General features: G+C 37.3%; 1 protein-coding gene across 3 annotated transcripts in view; it reads left to right on the top strand.

Annotated features, from left to right (window-relative positions):
- CDKAL1 (CDKAL1 threonylcarbamoyladenosine tRNA methylthiotransferase) overlaps positions 1 to 27,536 on the top strand; it is a 626,103-nt gene that overhangs the window by 255,533 nt on the left and 343,034 nt on the right. For all 3 annotated transcript variants that reach the window (XM_053920194.1, XM_053920195.2, XM_053920193.2), the window contains one exon: positions 22,676 to 22,779. In XM_053920194.1, coding sequence (XP_053776169.1) covers positions 22,676 to 22,779 — 104 coding nt within the window. The remainder of the gene's footprint in view (positions 1 to 22,675; positions 22,780 to 27,536) is intronic.

The raw sequence follows: 27,536 nt of genomic DNA, 5'->3' as shown, positions 1-27,536 counted from the left end.
TGGTTTATTTGTAAAATATCAAATGCAGAGTTGAGGAGGAAGTTCTACAAGTGATTAACGGAATTGAACTATCACGCAGTATTTTAGGCCCCCGTGCAGTCCCTCTCAGCACCGTAACGTGCGCAACTGAAGTCTAGCCTTGGAACACTTCTCAGACAGCACTTCCAGAATCGTGTAGCACAAAGCCGAAGGCAAAGAACATCATTTCCTTTGGCCCGGTGAGCTTAAAATTTCACTGTGGATCTCTAATAAAATAAAATACAAACATCTCAACATGCTGTTCAGCCTTCTCTCCAGCCTGATTCTATAACAATCCCTGCTTTCCTATATACTCACACTCTAATTCTCCCCCTCCCCCCACCCCCAGCCTGTCCAGGCAATTTGCTGTTGTTTCCCTTTGGAGCAACGGTGTCATTCCTCTCCTTACCTGCTTGGTATGCACTTGTGAAGTCCTACCTTCTTACTAAACCTGGTCTAAAATGCTGGAGAGGAAAGTCCATGAAAGCTTTCCTGGTTCCCTGTTTCATTTATGGGTGTTTCCTTGTCTGATTTGGCCATTCCTGTGTTCCTTGTCATGTTGTCCCTAGCCTAATTACTTGTGCACTTGTCTTCTTCTTCCTGCTAGATCTTCTAACTGATGACATAGTGTTTTGTACAAAATAGGTCCTCAATAATTATAGAATTCAAATGATTTGATCTTACAGATGTTTACCTGTGATGCACTTTGGTATTTTTTATACTGTTTTGCTAATTAAAAATAAAATGCTGATTACAGCCCACAATTTGGACACCTGTGCTTTAAGGTACTTCTGTGGTTGGCCAAGATAGATGGTTATTGTGGTAGGCTTTGCGATTGCCTCTGAGTCTACCCTCAAGTGGATTCAGGCATAGGATAGAATTACCAACGTGGCTACATCCATTGCTGCTGCTGCTGCTGCTTCTACTGCTCTTGCTAATGTTTTAGGTTCTATGGTCTATAGTGTAGCTAAAAGTATGTGAATCCCTTTTCTCCTTTGTCAGAAGGGCCATGTTCTTCTAGCAATAAACATGTAAGTAGATGGTTTGGACATTCTGAAGGCCCTGTGTTAGTTATCTGTTGCTGTGTAGTCGGTCTTGTATGTCCGTAGGTTTTGCTACTGTGGAGTCAGCCAACCTCAGGTTGATAATATTCAGGGGGAAGCTATATTGTTGCTGACATGTACTATGTAGTTAGGCCTGTGATGGTTGCATCTGTACCGAACATGTACAGACTTTTTTGTTGTCACTGTCCCTAAACAATAAAATATAACAACTATTTATATAACACTTACATTTATTAGGTGTTATAAGTAATCTAGAGGTGATTTAAAGTATATGGGGCAAGCTGAACTAACAAGAAAAATGGGGATGGAATCATAGATAGCAGGATGACAGGTAGTGGGGGGGTGAAGTGAGGGTGTAGAGGTACTGAGCAAAAAGGAAAAAGGACTCATGGACATGGACAACAAGTGTGGACAACAAGTGTGGTGATTACTGGGGGGAGGGGGGTGTAAGGGGACTAAATGGTAATGGAAAAAATACAATAAAGATTAAATAAAAAACAAAGTATATGAGAGAATGTGCATAAGTTATATGCAAATACAATGCCATTTTGCCAAAGGGACTTGAGCATCTGTGCATTCTGGTATCTGCGGGGTGTCTTGGAACCAATCCCCTACAGATGCCAAGGGATGACTGTATAACGCATCACTGCAAATGTACCATTTAATATAACATACGTTATTATCGCACCGTGTTGAAAGTCAGGAGTCTGGGCACAGTTTAAAGTCCTCTGAAAGGCTGTCATTGAGGTGTCTGGAGGGCTGAGTTTCCGTCTGAAAGTGTGACTGGGGAAGGACCTTCCACTAAGCTCACATCGGTGTTGGGAGCATGGAGTTCCTGCAGGCTTTGGATTGAAGGCCTCAGTTTCTAGCTGGCTGTTAGTCAGAGGCCACCCTCAGTTCCTTGCCACGTGTCCTCTTCATAGGGGAATTTCACAATGTGTCAGCAAGGAGTTTTCTTGCAAGATAGGTGTTATATACAGGGCTGGGCAAAAGTAGGTTTATAGTTGTAAGTATGCAAAACACAGAGTTTATTCTTTCATTATTAATTAATTATGGTATGGGTTTCCATGTGAACAACTGTTACCCTATTTTTGCCCACTCCTGTATATGTAACTATGTAAGTGACATCTTATACTTTTGCCATATTTAATTGGTTAGAAGCAAGTTATAGATTCCACTGCACTTAAGAGGAAGAGATTATGCAAGGCCATGAGTACTAGGAGGCAGAGGTTATGGGCCCACCTTACAATCTGTTATCAAGAAGCACATATATACAAGCATAATGAATGAATTTTTATTGGAGACATCCATCAAGAAGTGATGTGGTTTGTTTATTTCTATTTTAAAATCTCATGGCTACTAAGTTGGTCTATTATTTGATAATTAGTAAAATAAGAAGTAAGATGTATTAAGGTCTTCTAGGAGATAGATTGTAATTAATTAGTAATTCTAGCTGAATTTATTGTTATATTTCTGCTGCTTCCTACCACTTCTCCTAATGAGTAAGTAGAGTACAGAGAGGATGAATCAAATCTCAATGCCTTGATTGAACCTGAAGTTGTTGATTGTTTCTTCCCTTTTTAATCCCCTTTTCCTTAGCTTCCAACTAGGTCCTTTTTTGATTTTCCTTGCTTCCTTTAACTTTGTTCCTTGCCATTCTCCTGTCCTGGATTATTTTCTTTTTTATTATTGTAGTTTAATCTTTTATCCTCCATATGCCTTTTTTATGCTGAGCAAATCTGTATGATTTTGATAGTTCTGAACTTGATTTAGTAAGCCAAACGGGATTCTAAGGAGACTGCAGTGTTCGTCGGTGTTGGAAGTGAGAAGCTGAGTGGATAGAACTGGAGCTACGAACCAGTGCTGCTCAGAATGACCTGCCCTGTTTTGCTAAGGATTTGTTACTACTGTCTAAGATAAGATACCCACAGAAATAGAGTGTGAGGGCTTAGAAACTTTTGTCAGGTTTGTTTTGTTTACGTTTTTGATACTTTTGTACTGAGTAGTATTATATTGTGTCCCGCCCAATGCTTTTTATGACAGCTCTCACAAACTTCTGAAGTATGGCTTGATTCTTCCTGGCAGTATTTGTGACATGAACACACATTCCTTAGTGACAGTCTGTATTTACTGTAAATACTTTAAAAACTGTTGCTTACAATACAAGTCTAATAAATGAATTTTTAAATGGGCACAGTTTACTGATACTCACCCAAGTTGATTATTAGTTGTGACTTAATGAAAAGTATTGCCAAATTCTACATATGAGCCTACATAGACAGAATCCGCCACCACCCTCCGGGGCCCTGCTGTCTATTTTTATGTTATTTCTTTGTTGGATTCATTATCTCCTCTCCATTCCATTTTTTATATCTTTTTTTTTTGAGGGTGATTATTACATTACATTGTATTAAATGTGTGGGGGATTAACTACGTTATCTTTATTCACAGGTAGGACCTGAATTTGGTCCCGGAAGAGGTGTTCTTGCTATGTGTAATTATTTAATGTCCTCTTCAAACAGAATTGACATTTAAATAGATGTAGCAACCTCCCTTCTATCCATAGTCTCTCTCCTTTCAGATGGAAACTGGAGTTCCGAGTATGGATTTCTATAAGTGGAAGCCAGTTTTTCCCTCCAGCAGACTCAAGCCAGTCAGTCAGTCAGCTTGAGGGGAGAGTGGTCGGCCTCGCTGAGTTTGTGCTAATACGTGGAAGAGGGAAGCCTGCTGACTGAATACAGTTAGTGTGAAAAAGCTATGACTTTTTTCTCTCCTAAACATAGTAATTTGTTTCTGTAAGATATTTTATGCTCTCACTTCCAAAGTTTCCTTTTGTTTTTCTCTCTTGGTTCTTTTGTGAAACTTTCTATTTTCAGGTGTTTGGAATTTTTTGAGGGGGAAGGAGTTATAAATGGAATTGTTTACTTTAGAGAAGGTCAGGTTGAAAAGTCATCCGTGGTCATGTGCCTATCTCTCTTTTTTATTTTTAAACAGCACATGAGTGTCTGACTCGCACGTGGTATTTCTTGCTTGGCAGGCTGGTGCCAGACTCAGTGTCTTTTGTTTTTAAGAGATAGATGTCTGGTGGTTTTTGTTTTGCTGTGAGACACGTGTGAGTCAGACTGTCGTGAACTGTGTCCTCCTTCCAGCCCCCTGATTGTTTGGGACAACTTGCCTGTACCTCAGCCTCTACGAGCTAATGTGTTCAAAATTTCAACTGTGTGTTTATAAAGGTTTGGTTTGTATTCTGTCATTTTCATTACTGTATAGGTTAATATAATTATTCCTTAGTTGAGTAAACCACCAGTCTTGTGGGCATTAATTTTGTTTTTATACTTGTGCATTGACTGCAAATTCAGAAGAAGATTAAAGGAAAACTGTAGCCTTCAATCTCTGTGACCTACGTTCTCCTTGGTCATGGATAGTACCAAAAATCTCGATGTCATTAATGTGTTTAAACCTGTGAATTACCTCTCAAGTACAGTGGCTCATAGATTTTTGTTTTTTGTTTTTTAAGTTTAGAAAACAATCTTATGATCAAAAAGACCACTGAAGTATTTTTTGTTACTGAAGGGCTTGTGAAGCGTTATCAGAATCATCCCCGTCTCCCCAGTATGTTGTGACCAGTTGTGGTGTGTGTGTGGCCAAGGCAGGGATGTGGGGGCCGCACTGTCTGGGCTTATACATTAGTTCCACCACTTAACCGACTGGGTGGCGTCGGTGCACTCCCCGTGTTTCTCCATGACTCATTTTCCTCTTCGTAAAATGGGGAGTCACAGTAGGACCTTCCTCATACGGTCATTTCAGGATTGACTTAATACATGTAAAGTCCTTCTTAAAACAGCGCCTGACACTGCCCAGGAGGTGCATACGAGGCTTAGCTATCACTCGCCATCCTTGTGACTGTCTAGTTTGGCAAATGGTTTGTTAACAACCACAAAATTTTATTAGTGATATATTAAAAGTGTGTACTAGGATTTAAGTTTTTAAAGCTGAAATTTTCAGCATAAACCACTTTTTATGTATAATTTTAAAGAAATGAACAATTGAAGCTAAACATTTTTCATTATCAAGAGCTATTGCAAAGTAGTATTTTAATCATTAAAAACTAAAAATAAAGTTATCCATTAAGTTATGAAAACCTAAGTAATGTGGTTTTATCTAGAACTAAAGTTTTTAGGTTACCCCTGGAGTTTTCTTGACTGTTGATATACTTCTACAATATTGTTTTAAATAGTCTTTTTTTTTTTTTTTAATTGGGAACATTTCCTTGAACATTTACTTAGAGTATCAAAAGAAGTTTTTGTTTGTGGTTGGAAAAAATGTCTTTAACCTGCCAACAGAACTTAAAATTGCATAAGAAAATGGGTGTTGATGCTGAGAAATGGCGTGTAGGCAGCCGCTCTCTTGTTCTTTCTGAAAACAGTGATGAAATACAAACAACAAATGTGGAGTTGCTGTTGCTCTATTTTAGTGTGGGAAAGAGAACTTCAGAGTGGGAGGAAATTTCTGCTTTTTAAATAAACTCGTATTATATTTAGGCATGCAAGTTTGTTGGCAGTAATTTTAGGGATCACAGAAAGCTAATTTCTACAAAATTACTATCATACTCATTGCATTATATTTGTGCTGAGATTTAGCAGGAGTTTATAGCTTGGGATTCACTGTTAAACTTTAGGTGATCTGTGAACTTTTGAAATTGTAGAATTTTACTTTCATTTTGATACTTTTAAGCTGCATTAGTATAATTAGCCAATCTTTTTATTGTAGTAAAATACACATAACATAAATGTATCATTTTAACGTGTTAAGTGTACAGTTTAGTGGCATTAAGTGCATTCATATTTTTGTGTAAGCATCACCACTGTCCGTCTCTAGAACTTTTACATCGTCCCAACCCGAACCTCTGCACCCATTAAACAGTAGTTCCCCATTCCCGTCCTCCCACCTCCAGCCCCTGGCAGTCACCTTTCTGCATTCTGTCTTTATGGACTGGACTACTCTGGTGCCCCCTGGAAGTGGACCATTACAATATCTGCTCACCCGTGCTGTAGCACGTGTCAGGAATCCATTTCTACAGGCCGAGTAACATTGCACGGTACGTGTCTACCACATTCTGTATGTATGTTCTCCCATCAAAGGACATTCGGATTATTTTTCGTTTAGGCTGTTTTGAATATAGTGCAGAATACTGCAATAAAATTGATACCCAAATAGCTGTTTTAGCCTCTGATTTCAGTCCTTTTGTGTATATATCTCAAAGTGGAATTGTTGAATCATATTGTAATTTTATGTTTAATTTTTTTGAGGAACTAGCATACTGTTTTTCACAGTGGCTAAACCATTTGATATTTCCATTGTTTGTAGAATTTTGTTTTGTGTACATTTTTCTTGAGATTCAGTCATTAGAGTTTAGTAAAGCTTCACAGTAATTCAAACTCTATTCTAGTATTCAAAGCTTCAAACTCTATTATAGTATTTAGTTCTTAACAGAATCATTTTAATTCCTGCATTCTTAATGCAATAATTATTGTATTACAGCTATCAGTTATGTTAGGCCTATTCACTTGTTTCCTCATTCTAACAAACCTTCCTTGAGTAGGTGAAATGCAAGGCACTATTCTTCAACTTTAGAAGCACGGGTTAACATGAAAACAGGTAGCCCTAGGATACTTAGAATCTTGTGTTCAGCAGTCTGCAGAACGAGTGTTAATTTTCAAGTTCACCCAAAGACTGAGATAACAAGACACAAAAAGTGGCATCAAATATTTTATCTCAAGTGCTTCTGTACTGAGAGTATGGAAGCAGACTGGCATTAATTTTATTTCAGATGCATGGAAAGAAACTACAGGTCAACAGATAGTACTGTGTACCTTTAGGTCCTTGGATAAACTATTTCAATGTGCATATGATAATGAATCCATTTATGTAAATGGATTTTAACAATAGGTTTGTTGTTTGCTTTAAAATGGATTATTAATCAATGACATAGTCATAGTTGAAACTTTTTCACCTAACTTTAGAATGATGAGTAGCAACACTAAATTAGTTAATTTATAGTACAGGTATGATTCCCTTTTCACTTCCTCCAAACAAATAAAAGCAAGCCAATGACACAGAGAAGTCCAACAATATCTTTTGTCCTATAAATCTGTTGCACTCCAAAATGATTATATAAATGAGCATGATAATTTGAGATTCTATTTGAGTCTTTTTATTATACTTTATTTCCTAAGGCAGAGAATTTGTGCCATAAAGTGTTTTTTTTTAATAAATACATTTGGAATCATATTTTAGGACCAAATTTTAAAATCCAAAACAAACTAAAGAAAATTACATGTTACAATCTAACAGTTAGGCTACAGTAAAGGGAGCTGTCTCCCCCAAGACAAGTGACGACGCTCCTCCAGCCCACTTCTTTCTCCTCTCCCCCACTCCGCTTCTGCTCTCTACCTTCCCCCTCGCCTCTCCCTTTCTTCCAGTCGTGATCTGGTGTTGATGGGACTGGAGCATATCTCAGCTTCGGGAGGGAGAAAATGTTGAGGACAACCAGTACAGAAGTATTAAACTGTATTTTAGAAAATCTGGGTTTTACTTGTTCACTTGGTCTCCATTTCTTATTTGTAAAATGAGTTGATTGAAAAAGTACAAGAATGTAATTTTTTAAAAGATTTTATTTTATTCATTTTGAGACAGAGGGAAAGGGAGGGGGAAAGAAGGGAAAAAAAACATCAATGTGTGGTTGTCTCTCATGTGCCCCGTACCTGGGACCTGGCCCACAACCCAGGCATGTGCCCGAGTGGGAGTCGAACCAGCCACCCTTTGGTTTGCAGTCCAGCCCTCAGTCCACCGAGCCACACCAGCCAGGGCAAGAATGTACTTTTTGAATTTCATTCTAATTTTTATGTTTTGTGGAAGCGGGGGGATATGATTCTGGACCTTAACAAAACCCCAAATTCTAACAAATCTAACAAATTCCCAAATAATCTTTATAGGTTCTCTATAATATGTCTGTTTTATAATTCTTATTGAGTTTGAAGTCAGGCACAATCCCCCTCTTATAAGCCTCATATCTCTGAGTACAAGGTAGTTCTCAAAGTTGACACCTAGAAATACTACAAATGCAAAGAGAATTGTTCAGATTAAGGAAGGTATAAAATTATTGTGGGAAACACCGTTTGGTTTTTTGAAGCTCTTAATGGGTTTTGGTATGTATAATGGTTACTTAGATTAATATATTTGAACTCTGTATCAGAGATAACCTGTAGATAATGAAATATAATGACTTGCATAACTCAGATTTAAGCAGTGCACCTTAATCCAGTAGCTCTGTCTGTATTTTTCTGTGATTTCCTTGGCTATGCCTTCTGGCTTTTAACCTGTATTTTATGATCCCTAAAAGAAAGAGGCTGTATTTAAAGAGTAAACCAATGTTTTACCAAATTTCTCAGTACATTTTTTTGATACGAATTTTATCCTTGTAGATTTCTGAACTAATTCCCATTTCCATGAGAATGCCATGTGCTGACTGGCTTAAGTCTTAGTTCCTGAACTAAGCATCTATTAGAAAAAGAAAAAGGATTTTCTTTTGATTAATCATGTCCTACCCTAGAATTGGTGCTCCATTTATTTCACTTATGGGTGACATAAGAGTAGATTCCTGAACAAAACCAGTTATTCCTTCAGGAAGGGGAATGAGAGCAAGTCCAAGACAGGAATCTAAGAACACGCCCTATAGTTCCCTTTTCACCCCCAAACAGCCTTACACATGTTCTTAACTAAAATTTGCCCTTAAATGAAGCAACCTTTCCACCCCACTGCACCTCAAAGAGGGACATTTCAAAAATCTCATTTAGTTCCAAGGCCAGGATCTCTGGGTGATATGTACGTAGTCCTCTTTCTCAGGCCTGGTGCAACTCCTCATGGTCTTGAAAATGTGGCTAAAGAACAACCTCTGTATGTCTATTCATAATGCTGGAGCAAGAGCAGGATGGATGATCGCAATAAAAATTCTCATTTTTAAAGGAGGTTAAAGGAAAACTACACATACTGGCCACTCTTTCATAGTCCAGGAGTAGTGAGCTCTTGTGATACTGGCAGGGAGTTAATTTCTTAGTGTGTTTGACAGCAGACAATTTTTATCTCTGAGAACGTCTCCCTTTTCCTTGAACCCCGTGGCACAGCTGAGATGGCCATTGGGAAGGGCAGTCCGCTGGGAACTGCAACTTCTAGTAGTTCTTTTACAGTGAACGTGAAGTTGGGAGGGAGAGGTCTCAGGTGCCCCACAGCAGTGGTTCTGTGTGGTCTCAGGACTGGCAGCATTAGGGTAACCTGCATAGCAAATTACTGGGTATCACTCCAGATCTATTGAATCTGAGTAGGGGCTTCAACAATCACCACCTTAACAACACTTCCTAGAGTATCAGATACATTCTCTAGTTTAAGAACTGTTGACTTAGACATTTAGCATGTTTTTGTGATTTGGCACATCAGCTCTCTTAAAAACTAAGTGGACTACTTGTCAGTTCATGGTCAATTCCATTTGCAGTAACCACAGTCAGAAGCTGCCTGGTCATCCTTTCAGAGCCTGTTAGAGCCTGAAGACTCCACCTATACCTTGGGACCTTATACCACTGCCCATATAGGCCGAAAAGATGCTGAGCATCTTTTCATATGTCCATGGGTCCTGTGTATGTCCTCCTTGGAGAAGTGTCTGTTCAAGTCCTCTGCCAATTTTTTAATTGGATTGCTTGTCTTCCTGGTGTGGAGTTCTTTGTATATTTTGGAGATCAAACCCTTGTCTGAGCTGTCGATGACAAATATGTTTTCCCATACAGTTGGTTCCCTTTTCATTTTGCTGATGTTTTCTTTAGCTGTGCAGAAGCTTTTTATTTTGATGAAGTCCCATTTGTTTATTCTTTCCTTTATGTCCCTTGCTCTAGGGGACATATCAGTGAAAATGTTACTGCATGTTCAAATTGCACACTTTAAATATGTATGATTTATTGTATGCCAATTTTACTTCAATAAAGCTATTAAGATTATTAAAATACTTATTCTTTAAAATAATACATATTAAGTAATCAAATACGGTCTTTCCTTCTCCCTTGCTTTGCTCCACAAAGCTCTTGAGGTTTTTTATAAGTAGAAAGACCTGGCTTTAAACATTAATCCTGACTCTTAGTCTGTGTCCTATAAACTCTTCTCTTTTTTTTAATTGTATTTTTTTTCCATTATTATTTATCCCCCTTACACCCCTTTCTCCCTTGCAATCACTAGTCCATTATCCTTGTCCATGAGTCCTTTATCTTTTTTGCTTGATCCCTCTACCCCTTTGCTGCCCCCTCCCCACCATACCCCACTCCATAGCTGTCATCCTACTCTCTATGGGTCTGTCCCCATTTTCCTTGTTAGTTCAGTTTGTTCATTAGATTTCTTATATGAGTGAAATCATATGGTATTTGTCTTTCTCTGACTGGCTTATTTCATTCAGAGTAATGTTCTCCAGGCCCATCCATGATATCACAAAAGGTAAAAATTTTTTCTTTTTTACAGCCGAGTAGTATCCATTGTGTAAATGTCCCATAGTTGTTTCCTCCACTCATCTTCTGATGGGCACTCAGGCTGCTTCCATATCTTAGCAATTGTAGATAACGCTGCAGTGAACATAGGGGTGCTTATGTTCTTTCAAATTAGTGTTTTGGGTTCCGTTAGATATATTCCCAGAATTGAGATCTCTGTTTTCAACTTTGGTTTTTTTTATCAGAAAAAATAGAGCTTATACTATGGGCACCAGGAATATCTCACAGAGAGGCTATGCATATCAAAATGAAGTGTGTGAGAGAGTGCTTTGCATCCTTTCAGTTAAGTCTTCCTCTTCCCTTTCTTTTCCCTGAGTGGTAGAAAGATACCCAGTGGGCTTCTGCTCTGGCCTTTCTTTCCTCCTAGGCAGATGGAGAGAGAAAGTGAGAGCGTTATCTCCTATGGATAAGCCACATGTGCATATTTGGGTAGTGAATTGGTTTTGTCATTAGTTTGGAGGTGTTCTCAAGAAATGGCAGTGGGAAAAGAAAAGCCTTGAAATAAATGAAATTGATGAATGCATTACAAAGGCCGTTTAATTTGCTGAATTTCAGCCATTATATTCTACAAATGTAATAAATTTACATATTATAAAAACATTTCCTCTTAATAAGGCAGCAACCACTAAGGTAATCATATCTAGAAACTCAGCTTAAACTTCAGATGTTCTTTGGCAAGTTGAAGGGCATTTCAGGTGAAAGATTGTCTTGTTCCTTGAGTAGATGTTGCCTTGGAGTATGCATTTGATGAATAGTGACTTTGGGGAGGTCTACAGCTGTTTCAAGTTAACTCTTTTTTTTTTTTTGTAGCTAACATGTGAGGGATAAAAAAAGATTATTTTCTCAGTAATTAAATATACCTGTATTTTGCCATATATAATGTGCACTTTTTTGCCCAAATTTTTGAAGGAAAAATAAGGATGCACATTATAATGCCTTGATATAATGAATACCTACCATGGGTATAATAATGGGCGTAATAATCCCGTGTCTGATGCACACAAAAATGTGGGTGTGCATTAGCACGGGAGCACATTATGCGTGGCAAAACACGGTAGTTTCTTTGATAATTTACCATGTGTTATGCATGTTTTAGTTATTTTTAAGGGTCTATTTCTTTCATAATGGTGAAATTTAGATGACCTGTGATATGGCATTTGGTCATGGATATGAGATCAATGGAATCATGTATTAATCTAGAAAATGCTGATTTTCGTATGTTGAAGTGGTCCGACATAGGGCTTCTTAGTGTCAACTCCCAGGCCCATCACTCGTTACCAGCCTCGAATAAGTTATTTCGTCTCATTCCGTTTCAGTTTCTTTATCTGTAAAAAAAGGACAATAAAAACATGGAATTTATGAGGTTGCTGCAAGAATTAAGAAAGATTTAATATATGAAAAGTGCTGAGAATAGTGCCTTGCACACTGGAAGCGTTGTGTAACTATTGGCTTGCCATTTATTACTGTGATGGCAAGAGTGTTTTATTTTAAGGATCTGGACCTGGAAAGGTGATTTCTTCATACATTATTTACAATTTGACCATTTAAAAAATAAAATATGTATTAGATTGGAAATAGAGTTATTGGGGAAAACATTGTGAGCCTTTTAAGACATATTAGCAGATACTAATTGTTACTGTCTTCGTCAGTCTACAAGAGTCCCTAGAAGTGGAATTATTAACCCAAATTAGAATAATTTTCTATTGATAAATCTTAAATGATTTTCTCTACTTAATCTAGAAAGAAAGTCAAATAAGACAGGAGATATTTGGAAATAGAAGAATTTTTCAGTAGGATCTGTTGTAAAGCAGTAAAATAACATTGAAGTGTAGGAAAAGAGCCTACCCTGGGAGATGCTAATACGTAGTGTTTCCTGTCATTTGTTTTGCACTGTTTGGGAACCGTGAGCACTCAGGTATTTGGCCTGATATTATTTGAAAATTTGATAGATGTTTTTACTGCATTACACCAGTTGATTCTTCTAAGCAAAAGAATCTTTGCATACCTTGGTGTGTGCCTGTCTGTCTAGTCCTAATGGGGAGTCAGAGGTTTCTTACAATTCAGTTTTGCCTCCATCAGAAGGCAGTTCCTTCAGGCTTACGCTCTATAGATTTCACCAGCTCTTGGCAAGGAAGTTCTCAACTGGTGTATTGCTCATCTCTAAAACACAACGTTTTAGTGTTCTTGTTTGAATTCTTAAGCTTACATGTTTTCTCCATCCGTGATCAGTTTTTACCCTTTCCATCCCCATGTTTCTGAAAACAGCGTGGTTCTTTATGAAGGATTGAATTCTATATTTGGTGGGGGTTAGTAGCTTTTACCACTCCCCCCTCCCACCCTGTCCTAGTAAAGAGCTGTTTGTTATTGAACCAATAGGGATTCGTACAACCAATCAAGTAAATAAGGTGTGAAGTTCACGAAGGAGAAGACACTAAACTCTTGTGCACCTGAGGCCTGGGGGGGAAATCTTTTCTCTAACGGAAGTTTGGGTAGTCAGCTTGATAGGCAGTGACTGTGCATCAAGGACATGTTCGCTCCCTCATTTTATCTCTTACACATGGTATTTGGTCTCTTGGCCCTGTTTTAGGTAGTGGTCTTCCGAAGGTAAAGACAGAATTGAATTTTATTTAGATTATTAGAATCTTAATTAGAATTATAGCTCTCAAATTTTGAGAATTTGCTAAAATGAAAATGATGGGTGATAGCATAAATGCTTAGGCACCACTTTCCCATTTCATTTGAAAACTCTCCTCTCTTCATTATGTAATTACACTATTATTCAACCCAAACAATTTATTTTCCCACACAGGTTAGAAAATTATCTAAATTTTGCTTTCTAGTTTCAACATAATTGAAATGTAGGATTTTTTTTCTTTTCCCAGGATGTTTTGACCAGTGTTAGAACAATACCTTTTATCCCAGGCGCCAAAGTATGGTACCTGTTACATGTTATAGAATTAGCTGTGGCCCGTGTTTCCTGTGAGATTTTGCCCCAGCAGACGTCAGCCTCCAAAACCACTGAGGAAGCAAGAACAATAGTTCTCCTCGCTGAGACTCCTTTACTTTGAAACTACAGTCAGATTTTTTTTGATAGGTATATTTAGCCTGTGGTTAGTCAAACCTTTAGGAGATTAACCCTTAGGTAAGTCTTTCTTTAGTTTAATAGCAGGTAAGTGTTAACTGTTAAGGCATAGAAAGTAAATAAATGTTATATCTAATCTTACCATTACATAAATTTGGCTTAAATTCAGGCATATAATAATAGTACCACTTTTTTAAACAAATACATATGCTTTGCTTACAGTCTTATAGATCCTGATTCGGTAAATTTGGTGAGGGAGTTAGTGTCTGCACCTAAAATGAAAACAAACACACAAACGAAAAGGCAAACTCCCGAGATGGAGAGAACTTTTAGGAGTGGAAGTGGGGGAGTGTGTGTGTGTGTGTGTGTGTGTGTGTGCGCGCGTGCACTTGTACAGATACAAGGACATCTACGTGGTTATATTATTTTTGAAAGGGTATCTGTTACTGCATTTTAAACTTTACAGTACATTGGGAATATGTCTTACATAGCAGAATTATATTTTAAAAGGGTAAATCATGGATATTTATATACATGTAATTTATACCACAGTAGGAGATATCGTTGCCTTCAGAGTCACTTTTTCTTTTTTAGCTTGGATATTTATAAGTTAATTCAAATCTGTAGCACAAAGTCATCTTGTATGGGGTCTCGAACTCTAATGGCCAATCAAGTCTTTTTATTTCGCCAGCAGCTATTATTTGGGGATTGTATGCGGCTGCTGTCTGTGAAAGTTATAAATTACAGGTTAGCCTTAATTTTTTGTGCCACTGCCATTGTTTTATAAGACTAAACATAACAATGTAGGTGGAATAGAAAAACATTTTTAGAAAAGTATGTACTTTATGGCTGACAGAGTTTCACCATCTTTCACCATGCTATTTTGGTAAACACATTCTGAAACAGTTGTTGCTATTATGGGTTTGGGACTTCGTCTCCCAGGGAGTAAACTACCAGCTACAAATATTGTGGAACACTCTGAATATCTAACTGGAATTAGTATTGTTACTTACTATATTTCTTCTGTGTCTGTATAAATTGGTATGCTACCTGATTTAGGCTAACATTCAATCAAAGCTATTTCTACTTTAATTGTACATCTTCAACTTTAAATATTTTTGAAATGTAAGGCATCTTGGGTGGATATTATAGAATCACCTGCCTATTTCTATACAATTTGATGGATTTGTGCTGGTCTCCGGTGAAATGATAAATGTGAGGAAAATATAGCGAGGTTTCCTGAAGCTGCATGTGCGGTCCTTCATCATGGCACTTCTGTTTTGCTGTTAAAGTAGCACCAGTATAAGCTCTTTTTGTTTTTAATAAAACAGTGACACTACAAGTTTTTAAAATAAAACGTCGGCACCCTGTTTGGTGGTCGGTTTTAAGTACGGGCATTTGAAATTTATTGCTCCGTGACATCGCAGAGTTTTAGAACTACTGATATAAATGTAAGGTTATTTGAAAGTGGGTGTTCTTGGTGATGCTATGGCCCTTTGATTTCTCTTGTTTGGTGGTCTGTTTGGCATGGTGCACACACTGGATTGTGTTTATATCCCGTGTAGGGTCCCTGGCCTTACAGTTTTACTAGTTTCCCAGCTTTAGCTTTCCGTTCCCAGCTGCATGACCTTGAAGACGAGGGTACAGATCCTTTTGCCTGGCAAATCCGTATCATCGCCCTGTGCCTTCTCCATTCAAGGCTTCGCTTTCCCTGCCTTGTATCTTACCACATATTTTTTCCCAGGAAGATACAATTACACTTGCCAGCCCATCCATCATTCTGCTTAGCACTGGTCTTAGCTTTGTAACCAAGTATTGGCTTGTCTGGTTTGGTCCATTATGAAATCACCAATAGCTTTGAGTATATTGATATTCTAATAGTATAAAAAGCACTGTTAGATGCTACAGCCAATAGTAAGATACAGGCCTATTCTTTAAGTAAATTGTGATCTACCAAGAATATTAAACACCCAAATAATTACATACTGTTTTTCCCACTTTTTAAAATTTTGGTAAAACACACATAACAAGTTGCCATCTAATTATTTGTAAGTGTACAGTTCAGTGGTATTAAATGCAGTACATTAACATTTGTTGTGCAACCCTCACCAACATCCATCCCCATATGACTTTTCATCTTGTAAAACAGAACCTCTGAACCCATTAAACAATAACCTCCCATTCTCCCCTCCCCCAAGCCCCAGGCAGCCGCCACTCTTTCTGTCCCTGAATTGGACTACTCCGAATACCTCACAGAAGTGGAATCAGTTTTTGCCTTATTGTGACTGGTGTATTTCACTTAGTGTAATGCCCACAAAGTTCCATCATTTTGTAGCATGTTGCAGAATTTTCTTCATTTTAAAGGGTGAATGATACTGTATTGATTTTGCTTATTGATTTATTTGTCAATAGATATGGGTTGATTCCCCATTTTACCTGTTTTCTCTAATGCTCCTGTTTCTTGAATATGACTGTACAAATATCTCTTCGAGACCCTATTTCAATTCTTTTGTTATATTCCTAGAAGGAGAATTGCAGGATTATATGGTAATTGTACTTGTAATTTTTTGAGGAAGTACCATACTATTTTGTACACCCACTATACCATTTTATATTTTCACCAGTAGTGCACAAGAATTCCAGTTTCTCCACATACTTGCCAATACTTGCTGCTTTCTGTTTTTTTGTTGTTTTACTTTTTTTTGATTGTTGCCATCCTAATAGGTATGAGGTGGTATCTGATTGTAGTTTGGATTTGTATATATTTCCTTCACTATCAGTGCTGTTGAGTATGTTTTCGTGTGCTTATTGACTTCATATATCTTCTGTGGAATAATGTGCATTCAAGTCTTGTGCCCGTTTTTGAGTCTGGTTGGTTGGTTGTTTTTTATCAGTGAGTTTTGGAGTCCTATATGTATTCTTGATATTATCTGTTAAGGGTAACAGATATATGATTTCCAAATATTATCTCTCATTCTGTGGGTTGCCTTTTTACTCTGTTTGATAGTGTCTTTTCATGTAAAAAAAACTTAAAGTTTTTCCTGAAGTTCAATTTATCTGTTTTTTCTTTTTGTTTCCTGTGCCCCTGTGGTATTATATCCAAGAAATTATTGCCAAGTCCAATGTCATGAAAATTTTGTCCTATGTTTTCTTCTAAGAACTTTATTGTTTTAAGTCTTATATATAGATTCTTGATCCATTTTCAGTTAATATTTGTATAGGGTGTTAGATAAGGATCAAATTCTATTCTTCTGCATGTGAATATACTGTTTTCCAGCACCCTTAGTGGAAAAGGCTGTCCTTATCTCATTGAATGCACTCAGCACCCTTGTCAAAAGTCATTTGACCACGGGTGACAGGGTTTATTTTAGGACTCTCAATTTTATTCCGTTGATTTGTATCTCTGTTCAGGCCATTATTACATCTTTTGATTAATAGAGCTTTGTAGAAAGTTTTGAAACCAGGAAATGTGAGTCCTTCAGTTTTTTCCCCCCAATACTGTTTTGCCTAATTGAGGTCCCTTCTGATTTCATATGAATTTTAGAATAGGCTTTTCTATTTCTTCAAGAAACATCATTGGAATTTTGATAGGGATTGCATTGAATCTGTAGATTACCTTGGGAAATGCTGACATTTTAACAATATTAAGACTTTCAGTCAGTGAATATGGGATATGTTTCCATTTATTTATGTTTTCGTCAGTTTCTTTCAGGAATGTTTTGTAGTTTTTTTTGTATGTCTTTCACTTCTTTGACTAAGTTAATTTCAAAGTATTGTATTCTTTTTAATGCGCTTGTATGTGGAATTGTTTTTGGCATTTCTTTTTCAGGTTTTTCATTGTTCATGACTAGAAATGTAACAGATTTTTTGTGAGTGTTTTTACTCTGTATCTTCCTACTTTGCGGATTCATTTATTAGTTCTAACAGGTTTTTTTTTAATTTATGGATTTTCTACATATAAGATCATATCATCTGCGAACAGAGATAATTTTACTTCTTTTTAGTTTAAATGCATTTTATTTCTTTACTTATCTCATGATTCAGGCTAGAACATTCCAGGACTGTGCTGAATAGAAGTGGTGACAGTAGACATCTTTGCCTTGTTCCTGATTTTAGAGGAAAAGCCTCCAACCGTTTATCATTGAGTATGAGGTTAACAGTGGGTTTTTACATATGGCTTTTGTTAAGTTGAGGAAGTTTCTTTCTATTTCTGATTTGACTGTTGTTACACAGAAAGGCTGTTGGATTTTGTCAAATGCTTTTTTGGCATTAGTTAATATGATTATGTGTTGTTTTGCTTCATTCTGTTGATATGGCATGTTACATTGGTCGATTTTTATATTTTGAACCATTCTTGCATTCCAAGACTACCTCTCCCGTGATCATGGTGTATAATTCTTTTAATATGCTGCTGGATTCTGTTTGCTTGTATTTTGTTGAGGATTTCTGCATCAGTGGTCTGTATTTTCTATTTTTGCAATGTCTTTATCTGGCTCTAGTATTAAGTTAATTTTGCCTTCACAGATTGAGTTAGGAAGTGTTTCCTCCTCTTTGATGTTTCATAAAAGTTTGAGAATGTTTAGTATTTCTTTGTTTTTTTAATATGCTTGGTAGAATTAACCAGTCCAATAATCAGGCTTTTTTTCTCCCATAAAAATATATCAGTTTGGGTGAATTTTTAAGTCTCACTATGATTTTTGAATTTCGTACTTGTGATATCTAAAGATGCTCTTTAAAAGAAAAAAGCTGAATATATTAAAACTTTTAGTTTTCATTTGTTTCATGTGGTTCAGCTATAAAGTTTACATGTATTATGCATTTGAACCCTTTGAAATATTGTAATTTGTGACACTTTGTGATTTCATTTGTTTAGTTCCTGTAATTAAAAAATATTTTCCCACAGGTGCTTTTTAAGATTTCAGAGTTAAACTTCTAAATTGAGTGCTTAATGTGCCTCTGCTTTTGAGGTTTTTAGTTATTTCTTGGCCTATGGCCATGTAACAACCACTGCAAAGATGAGTGTGGCGAACTAGCTGTATTCTTCTATCACAGTCGTCTAGGTCTGTCCAGGATTGTGCATCTTTCTTGCAGTTCAACAGCTATTGCCTTTTTGGTTTTGGCTTTCAGCAGTCTACCTTCAAAGGTCTTTTGTTTTCTGACAGTGAAAGAAACTGGCTTGGTGTTACTCTTAGACAGTTATTTAATTGTTTACAGATAAGTGAAACTCTCTATAATGGTTTCCATGATGATTCCCTTTATTCCATTGAAGGATTGTCATGCTGAAGTGATTGGTCATATTTTTAATGATTGAGAAGATTGTTTTTAAGCCAAATAGCATCAAAAAACTTTTTTTTTCTGATTTTGTATTGCATATAATTGTGGATTATGACAAATCTCTTACCTTTTTAAATGTAAGATAGCAGATTTAATGTTTAGTGCTGTTATAACATGCTTAAAGAAATACACTATAGAAATTTTCACTTTATTGAAATAATAAAGTATTTTGATAACTGCAAGTAAGCATGAAGCCATCTCATCCAATTAATGAGGTTAGAACTTCAAAAACATCACATCAACAACCCTAATTAACCCCAAGAGAGCAGTTTACTGAAGAATATTTTGAATTCTTAATGTAATATTTATACTTAGTGGCTTATTTCATTATCATCAGTGTTTCCAAGTATCACTTTATTTTATTTAAACTTTTAGGGACATTTTTATGAGCAATTTTCCATGGGGGATATCTTTCCACTTTTATTAAGTGAGCCAGTAGGAAAGTATGATTTGTTTATCACAGTTGATTTAAGCCAACCTATCAGTAACACATCTGTTTCATAGAGTTAGGTACACCTGGAGCATGGTAATGTGTAATTATTGTCTTGCAGAGTTTAGAACAGTCATATTAAACAATTCTCAGCCGGTATTTAATGACCACTTGTTAGGTACAGACTCTACTCTAAATGCTTTACATGTGTTAATTCATTCATGTTAAAAATGTTTAAAATATGTGTTTGCTTCCTTTCTCTTTCTGTTTTCCTTTCCATTCTCTGGTGTCCCTTAAGACAGTCACTTTTAAGAAATAGCCCAAGTAAGAAATACTCGTAGTTTCTATTAAGATTGACCACTTAACTTATGGAGCTCTCCATTGGTAAGAGGAGAAAAAAGAGCAAGGATTCAGGAGACCTAAGTAGTATCAGGAGATAGAGCAGATTCCCCGAATGGGTGCTGATTTACCGTGAGTGAATGCCCACGATGATAGGGAATCACAGGTGAATGAATGGTGGGGCCTGCCTCATTGAGCAGATCATGGCGCCACTTGAGGTGAGGAGTAGGTCAGAGAGAAAAATATACTTCGAGAACCTGAACGACAGAATTTTAAAAACATGGCAAGTTGAACAAGGTGATACAATATGCCAAAGACCCAGCAGGAGGATGAAAAACAGAACTTGTAAACAGCAAAGATGGAATAACTGGCGTGGGCCAGTGGCTGGACAAGAAGCCTAGTCTTAGAGTTCCAAAGAATAAAAGAGAGAAATACGTGTTTTAAACAAATAGCTTCAGATACAAGATGATGAGTACTGGCCATATCTTTGAATATGTATGCTATGTTACTTTATATTTCATGTTAGATGATAGCTTATATTATGTTTTATCTACATTGGTTTGTGGCTGGGATGTTTGATACACATCTATTCTGGGGAGGCAGCTTGGTAGGCAAACAGCATGGAATTTGAAATTTCATAGGTCCAGCTTTGAATTTCAGCTCTTGAGATGTGAGTTATATGAGGTCTATATGAAATAAGTCCAGCCATCATTAATAGAATGAGAATGCTTTGCCCAACATTGATGTAACCTGGCAGCCAAGGAGAGTGGACTGGAATGTGCATGTGTGAACAATGACAATTTCACTGTACTAGTCAGTGGGGGTGGTAGATGCCATTGAGTGAGCAGGTGTACTGTGTGGCTATTGCATTCAAAATGACTGAGAAAGTAGAGCATTGAATCTGCATCAAATTTTGTGTTAAGCTTGAACATTCCTTTGCTGAAGCTATTCAGATGATTCATAAGGCCGCAGCTATGGACAATTGGTGATTGGCAGCTTCATCCTGACAATGTGTCCGTGAATGCATCATATCTTATGCAGAGTTGTTTTGTGAAACATCAGATCACCCAGGTGGCTCAGCCCTCTTATAGCCCAGATTTGGCACCCTGCAACTTCTGGCTTTTCCCAAAACTGAATCACCTTTGAAAGGAAATCAATGTCAGACCATTGATGAGATTTGGGAAAAGATGACAGGGCAGCTGATGACAATTGGGATAATTGTGTGAGGTCCCAAGGTGCCTAGTTTGAAGGGGACTGTGGCGTCATTGTCTTACACACAGTGTTTCTTGTAACTTGTATCTTCAATAAATATCTATTTTGATATTGCATGGCTGGATACCTTCTGGACAGACCTCATCGGCCTTGATCAAGCTACTTATTTTACTGTCCCCCCATCCCTACTTTTACAAAGATATAATTGACATCTAACATTGCCTAAGCTGAAGGTGTACAATGTAATCATCTGAGATAGGTATATATTGTACAGTGTTTACGACAATAAGTTCCATTAACATCTACAGCATTTTTCCCTTATCATAAGAACTTTGAAAATGTATTCTCTTAGCATCTTTGAAATATAATAAGGTATTGATAACCATAGTTACCATGCTATACATCACATCCCCAGGACTTTCTTGTCTAGTAAGTGGAAATTTGTACCTTTAGACCACCTTTACCCATTTCCCCACTGACACCCCACAAATCCCATCCTCTGGCAACCACCAATCTGTTCCCTATTTCCATTTTTCTATGAGTTCTTCTCTCTCTCTCTCTCTCTCTCTCTCTGTCCATCCATGTTGTCACAAATGGCAGGATTTCCTTCTTTTTATGGTTGAATAACATTCCATTGTGTAGATACATACACCACTTTATTTTTTCTTATCCATTCATCCATCTATGGACACCAGGTTGTTTCCATATCTTGGCTATTGTAAAATAAGGCTGCAATGAACATACATTCTTTTGAGTTAGTGTTTCGGAACTAAAATGTTGGTTTTACTTTGTCATTAAAAAGTATCATTTAAATATATCCTCTTATTATAAAGTAAAAGAAACACTTAAAAGAGACCTATGCTAAAAAGATAAGCCTCAGCAATATTGGGAAACAAACAAAAAGATCTCTTCAGGGATTCAGTCGCTCTAGGATGGTAAATTTAATTAATTAAAAATAAATTGAAAAATTAAAAAACAGAATTATGTCCCAGTAGTCTTTAGACATGATAAACAATGGCTATAATAAATAACAAGGTTTTAAAAGATCAGGCTTTAAAATTTCAATGTGAGAAAAATTGAACACTGGCCATACTTATGTATTATTCTTGATTTCAAACAGGGAAAAATATCTGAAAATTTCTAAGGTTTTATTTTTTATGAAAATGCTGTGTCAACTATTTATTATTGTGTCAGTTAAAAGTTAAATGAATATGCTTTTTCATTTCTAAATAATCTGGCATCGTAGGAGATACTAAAATTTTAGTTTTATGATAACCAAAGAAATGTCAGTGATTTAAAAATAATGTGAATCTTAAATATCTTTTGATTAATCATTGTAAGACTTTATGAACTTATTTGGCTTTGATATCTGTATTTGAAGATAATGTTACACTATTGGTATAATCATTCTTGAATGGTCAAAACATAAATAATTACAAATTTATGTGCCTGTGAGAAATAAAATGAATATGAAGTATCATAGATACTTGTTTTTTGTATCTCTTGTATAAACTGCAAATGTTACTAAACTAGCACTTTGTTTTTGGTTTTTTTTTCATGTAAGTGTGCACTGTCTTTAAAATTTGAGCCTTATTTATTGCTGTCATTTGAACAGGTGTCTCAATGCTTGTACCTATTGCAAAACTAAACACGCTAGAGGAAATCTGGCCAGCTATCCCATTGACGAACTAGTAGATAGAGCCAAACAGTCGTTTCAAGGTAAGTGCGTCTAGAATTATATACAGTTTTAATCTTCCTAATAACTTACAGTAGTCTTCTAATACAGTTTAATTTACATACATCTTTAGCTTTCTGAAGAGTTTACCAATATTTCAGCCTATCTGATAGAGTCAGCCAGTCAGGTTATAATATTCACATTACTGTTCTTTAACCACTCTTCCACTTTTTAAAGACTAAGGTAAGTGGCATTATTTGAATTTTATCACCTATCTTTAGAGTCTATGAAAAGACAAAAAATAAAAATGAAATCCATGACCTTTTAATGTGTATTAAGACTTTTGTGGACTGAGTGGTATACTTTTTAAGATTTCTACTTCTGTTCTTCGGTCATTTCTAGACCGTTGGAAAAGAGAGCTAATAAGAGTTCCCCAGAGTCTTGGAAGGAGAAGGTAGATTTTCCTGTCGGCCAGTAACACTGGCCTTCCTTATCCATAGGACTGTTGGGCCAGTGTAGAGTGGTACTGCCAGAGAGCCCTGAAGAGAATGATTCTTTGTGTGGCTGGCCATCTACTTCTGAATCGTCACTTGCTGGAAAATGTGATTGTCTAGCTATTTCTCAGCACATAGCAAGACTTATCTTTTACAGGAGTCACAGTTGTGTGGTTGACACACAGCTGCTTAAGCCATAAACTTCCTTTTTTGTCTTTGTGTATAATATGTGTACATAACATTAGTGTGCTTTTACACCCAATCAACATGAGACAATCTATTGTCTCGTAATCTTGTGAGTTAATAGTCATTGGCAGTGTACTTTTCCTTTTAGCGACTGGGAGTGCTCCTTTCAGTCCTTCACACCCAGACTCTCAGCAAGTAGGAGTTCCCCGCACATTTCTTTATTTAGTCTATGTAGAGCTGTTATCAACATGAATTTGGAATGTTCTTTATAATAGAAAGAAAAATAACCTTGGTTGATTTATTGACACCTCCCAGTAATTTTTTTCTACTCTTACATTCTTAGCCCAGTTCCCTCTTCAGTTCCCATTCAAGTTGTGTTAAACAGCAAACGAAAGGAAACTCTTTGACTCTTCCCAGGTCTCTGTGTTCGAGTGAGGGCGCTGCCTGAGGAAAAGTCCGGGCGGGTGTCTTTCCTGCCACAGCTACTTTAAGGGTTTTTTCAGAAAGGGCATAAATTTGCACAGAACTAATATATTTGAAAAATATTCCTTTCCTGACATTCTTATGTGGTTGTTGTTTATGTACCTGTTGGTTAATGGAAATATTAAAACTATATCCACCAAACACTGCAAATTGGAAGGCATACAGATCGGTTTCTTTGAGGCACTTTTCCAACATTGTGCATTTCTAATGCAATTACCTATAACTTTTAAAAATCCTCTCCTTTTACTCTGAAAATTTGTTTGAGAAATTTAAAACTGTTAAATCACCGTGTAGAGGAGGTATTCTTTTGGCCTCCTCACACCTGTCCTCATCTGTAATCTATACTAACATTTTGATACGATTTCTTCAAGACTAGGTATGGACACATTTGTGTATTATATGTGACTTGAGAGAAAAAAAGAAAGGAGTAACCATAGTTTTTATGAAATGATTATAGGATTGTTCTAAGTATATCCAACAAACTTAGCTCCCTGGCTTATCTTTAGAAATGCCCCCTGAGCACCAGAGATACAGTGCTTTGTGCCTGTCAGACTCTGCTCGGTGGTTAACATTGACAAACCCAAGTGAGTGGTTTATCAGAGTTTAGGAGTGACTTAATGGCTGTTTATAAAGAAGATATTAGGGAGAACCAAGATGGCGGCGTAGGTAGACACACTGCGCCTCCTTGCACAATCACAATCAGAACTGACAGAAAATCGAAAGGCAAGGGGTCTGACACCAAGGAAATACAAAATAAACATTCATCCAGACCGGTGGGAGGGGCAGAGATGGGCACCAGGGCAGAGAGGACTTGCGTGAATGTGGCGGAGTGTGGGACAACGGTGCAGGCAGTCTGAGCACTAGCAAACCCTGCAGCCCCACATTCGCGCACAGATAAACCTAGAGGGCCGGACTCAGAGTGGCGGAGAGTGGGGCAGGCTGAGCAGTGGGTAGCACCCCGCGGCCCCACATTCGAGCATAGATAAACCGGGCGAATGGTGGGGAACAAAGCAGACCGCGCAACCCAGGGCTCCAGCTCGGGGAAATAAAGCCTCAAACCTCTGACTGAAAACACCTTGGGGAAATAAAGCCTCAAACCTCTGATTGAAAACGCCTGTGGGGGTTGGGGCAGCAACAGGAGAGACTCCCAGCCTCACGGGAGAGGTCGTTGGAGAGACCCACAGGGGCCTAGAGTGTGCACAGGCCCACCCACTTGGGAACCAGCACCAGAGGGGCCCAGTTTGATTGTGGGTAGCGGAGTGAAAGACTGAAATCCGGAGGAGAGTGAAGCAGGCGCCATTGCTCCCTCTCGGCCCCTCCCCCACGTACAGCGTCACAGCACAGTGACCAGCATTACCCCACCCCGGTGAACACCTAAGGCTCCGCCCCTTAAAGTAACAGACACGCCAAGACAAAAAAAAAAAAAAAAGAAAAAAAAATGGCCCAAATGACAGAACACTTCAAAGCTCCAGAAAAAATACAACTAAGCTAGATAGCTAACCTATCGGATGCACAGTTCAAAGCACTGGTTATCAATATGCTCACAGAATTGGTTGAATCTGTTCGAAAACCAGATGAAAAAATGAAGCCTATGCTAAGAGAAACAAAGGAAAATGTACAGGGAACCAATGGTGATGAGAAGGAAACTGGGACTCAAATCAACAGGATGGACCAGAAGGAAGAAAGAAACATCCAACCAGAAAAGAATCAAGAAACAAGAACTCGGAAAAATGAGGAGAGGCTTAGGAACCTCCAGGACATCTTGAAACGTTCCAACATCCGAATTACAGGGGTGCCAGAAGGAGAAGAGGAAGAACAAAAAATTGAAAACTTATTTGAATAATGAAGGAGAACTTCCCTAATCTGGCAAAGGAAATAGACTTCCGGGAAGTCCAGGCAGCTCAGAGAGTCCCAAAGAAGCTGGACCCAAGGAGGAACACACCAAGGCACATCAGCATTACATTACCCAAGATTAAACACAAGGACCTACATCCAAGATTACTGTATCCAGCAAAGCTATCATTTAGAATGGAAGGGAAGATAAAGTGCTTCTCAGATAAGGTCAAGTTAAAGGAGTTCATCATCACCAAGCCCTTATTATATGAAATGTTAAAGGGAGTTACCTAAGAAAAAGAAGATAAAAAATAGGAACAGTAAAAATGACAGCAAACTCACAGTTATTAACGACCACACCTAAAACAAAAACAAGAGCAAACTAAGCAAACAACTAGAACAGGAACAGAACCATAGAGATGGAGATCACATGGAGGGTTGTCAGTAGGGGAGTGGGAGGGGCAGAGGGGGGGAAAGGTACAGAGAATAAGTAGCATAGATGATAGGTGGAAAATAGACAGGGGGAGGATAAGAATAGTGTAGGAAATGTAGAAGCCAAAGAACTTATAAGTATGACCCATGGACATGAACTATAGGGGGGGATGTGGGAGGGAGGGGGTGGGCAGGATGGAGTGGAGTGGGGGGGGGATGGGACAACTATAATAGCATAATCAATAAATATATTTAAAAAAAAGGTATTAGAAGAGATTTATTTAGTATTACTTTCATCATCATCCTTGGTAGATATATTTATTTCCAGTCATGGAATGTTTGCAATGTACGGTTTTTCTGTTGTCTTGTTGTTTGTATATTAGAATTGAAACTGCAGGCTAGTTATTGGACTAGTGAGCCCATTTACTTGATATGTGGAGCTGTTACTAAAGTACTGAGGTCCTAACTTTCTAGAGAAACCATTGTATTTAGGAAAATTTTAAGTTGTTAAGTATTTGATGCCCTCTGCCAGAAGAGAGCTTGAATGTGAAACAGTGGGCTGCTAGTTACCAGCCACATGATCTGAACAAGGCGCCTGACCTCTCCGAGCCATGGTTTTCTTATTGCTATGACATTTAGTGTTGTTTCGTGTAAGAATTTGAGATAACTTATGCAAAGTAATTGCTTGTGTCCTTATTATGAAGGAGATATGTTACTTACGCTGAAGGAATTTAAAATGAATCCAAAGAGAGAAGTCTGGTTTTGACTGAGAATGTTGGCCCATCTGTAACAGACATTGATGACTAGAACCAAGTGACAGATTTTCTTTGCTTTTAAAATATATTTATGAACAATGTCTCTGTAGATGGAAACTATTTAGTATGACAATTACCTTTCATTTTCTTGATTTTAGAAAAGCAAATTCATGCTAAGGATGACCTTATAATCTCTTTCTACTGTAGGAAATAATAATCTCTAGCTCACATTTTGAAGATATTGGATTAGTTTATTATCCCTTTTTTTTTTTTCCTGCAAAAGACAGTGAGATTTTAATGGCCTTATAGAATTTCCATTTTGGAACTTTAAAATTGTGAAGAGTAATTGTGCAGTTAAGTATAGGAAGAAATAACCCATTTTCTTAATTTTACAATTTTTGCCTATTTAGTTCTTTAGTAACTCAATTGTTAGTAATATTCTATGGGCTACAACCCCTTAAATTCTGCATGATATTATTATGAAATTGTCCTATAATGAATAATGAAAAATAAATATTATTCTTTGAAAGGTTATGTTAAGATGAAAAAGTTTAAATATGCTGCTGATAAATTTTAGCACAAATGTTTAAAGCCAGTGGAAATTAAATTTCCCATCAT

Source organism: Desmodus rotundus, chromosome 3 (assembly GCF_022682495.2).
Source record: "Desmodus rotundus isolate HL8 chromosome 3, HLdesRot8A.1, whole genome shotgun sequence".
Classification (NCBI taxonomy): Eukaryota; Metazoa; Chordata; class Mammalia; order Chiroptera; family Phyllostomidae; genus Desmodus; species Desmodus rotundus.
Note: the sequence above shows the minus strand (reverse complement) of the source record. Positions and strands in the feature narration are given on the sequence as shown.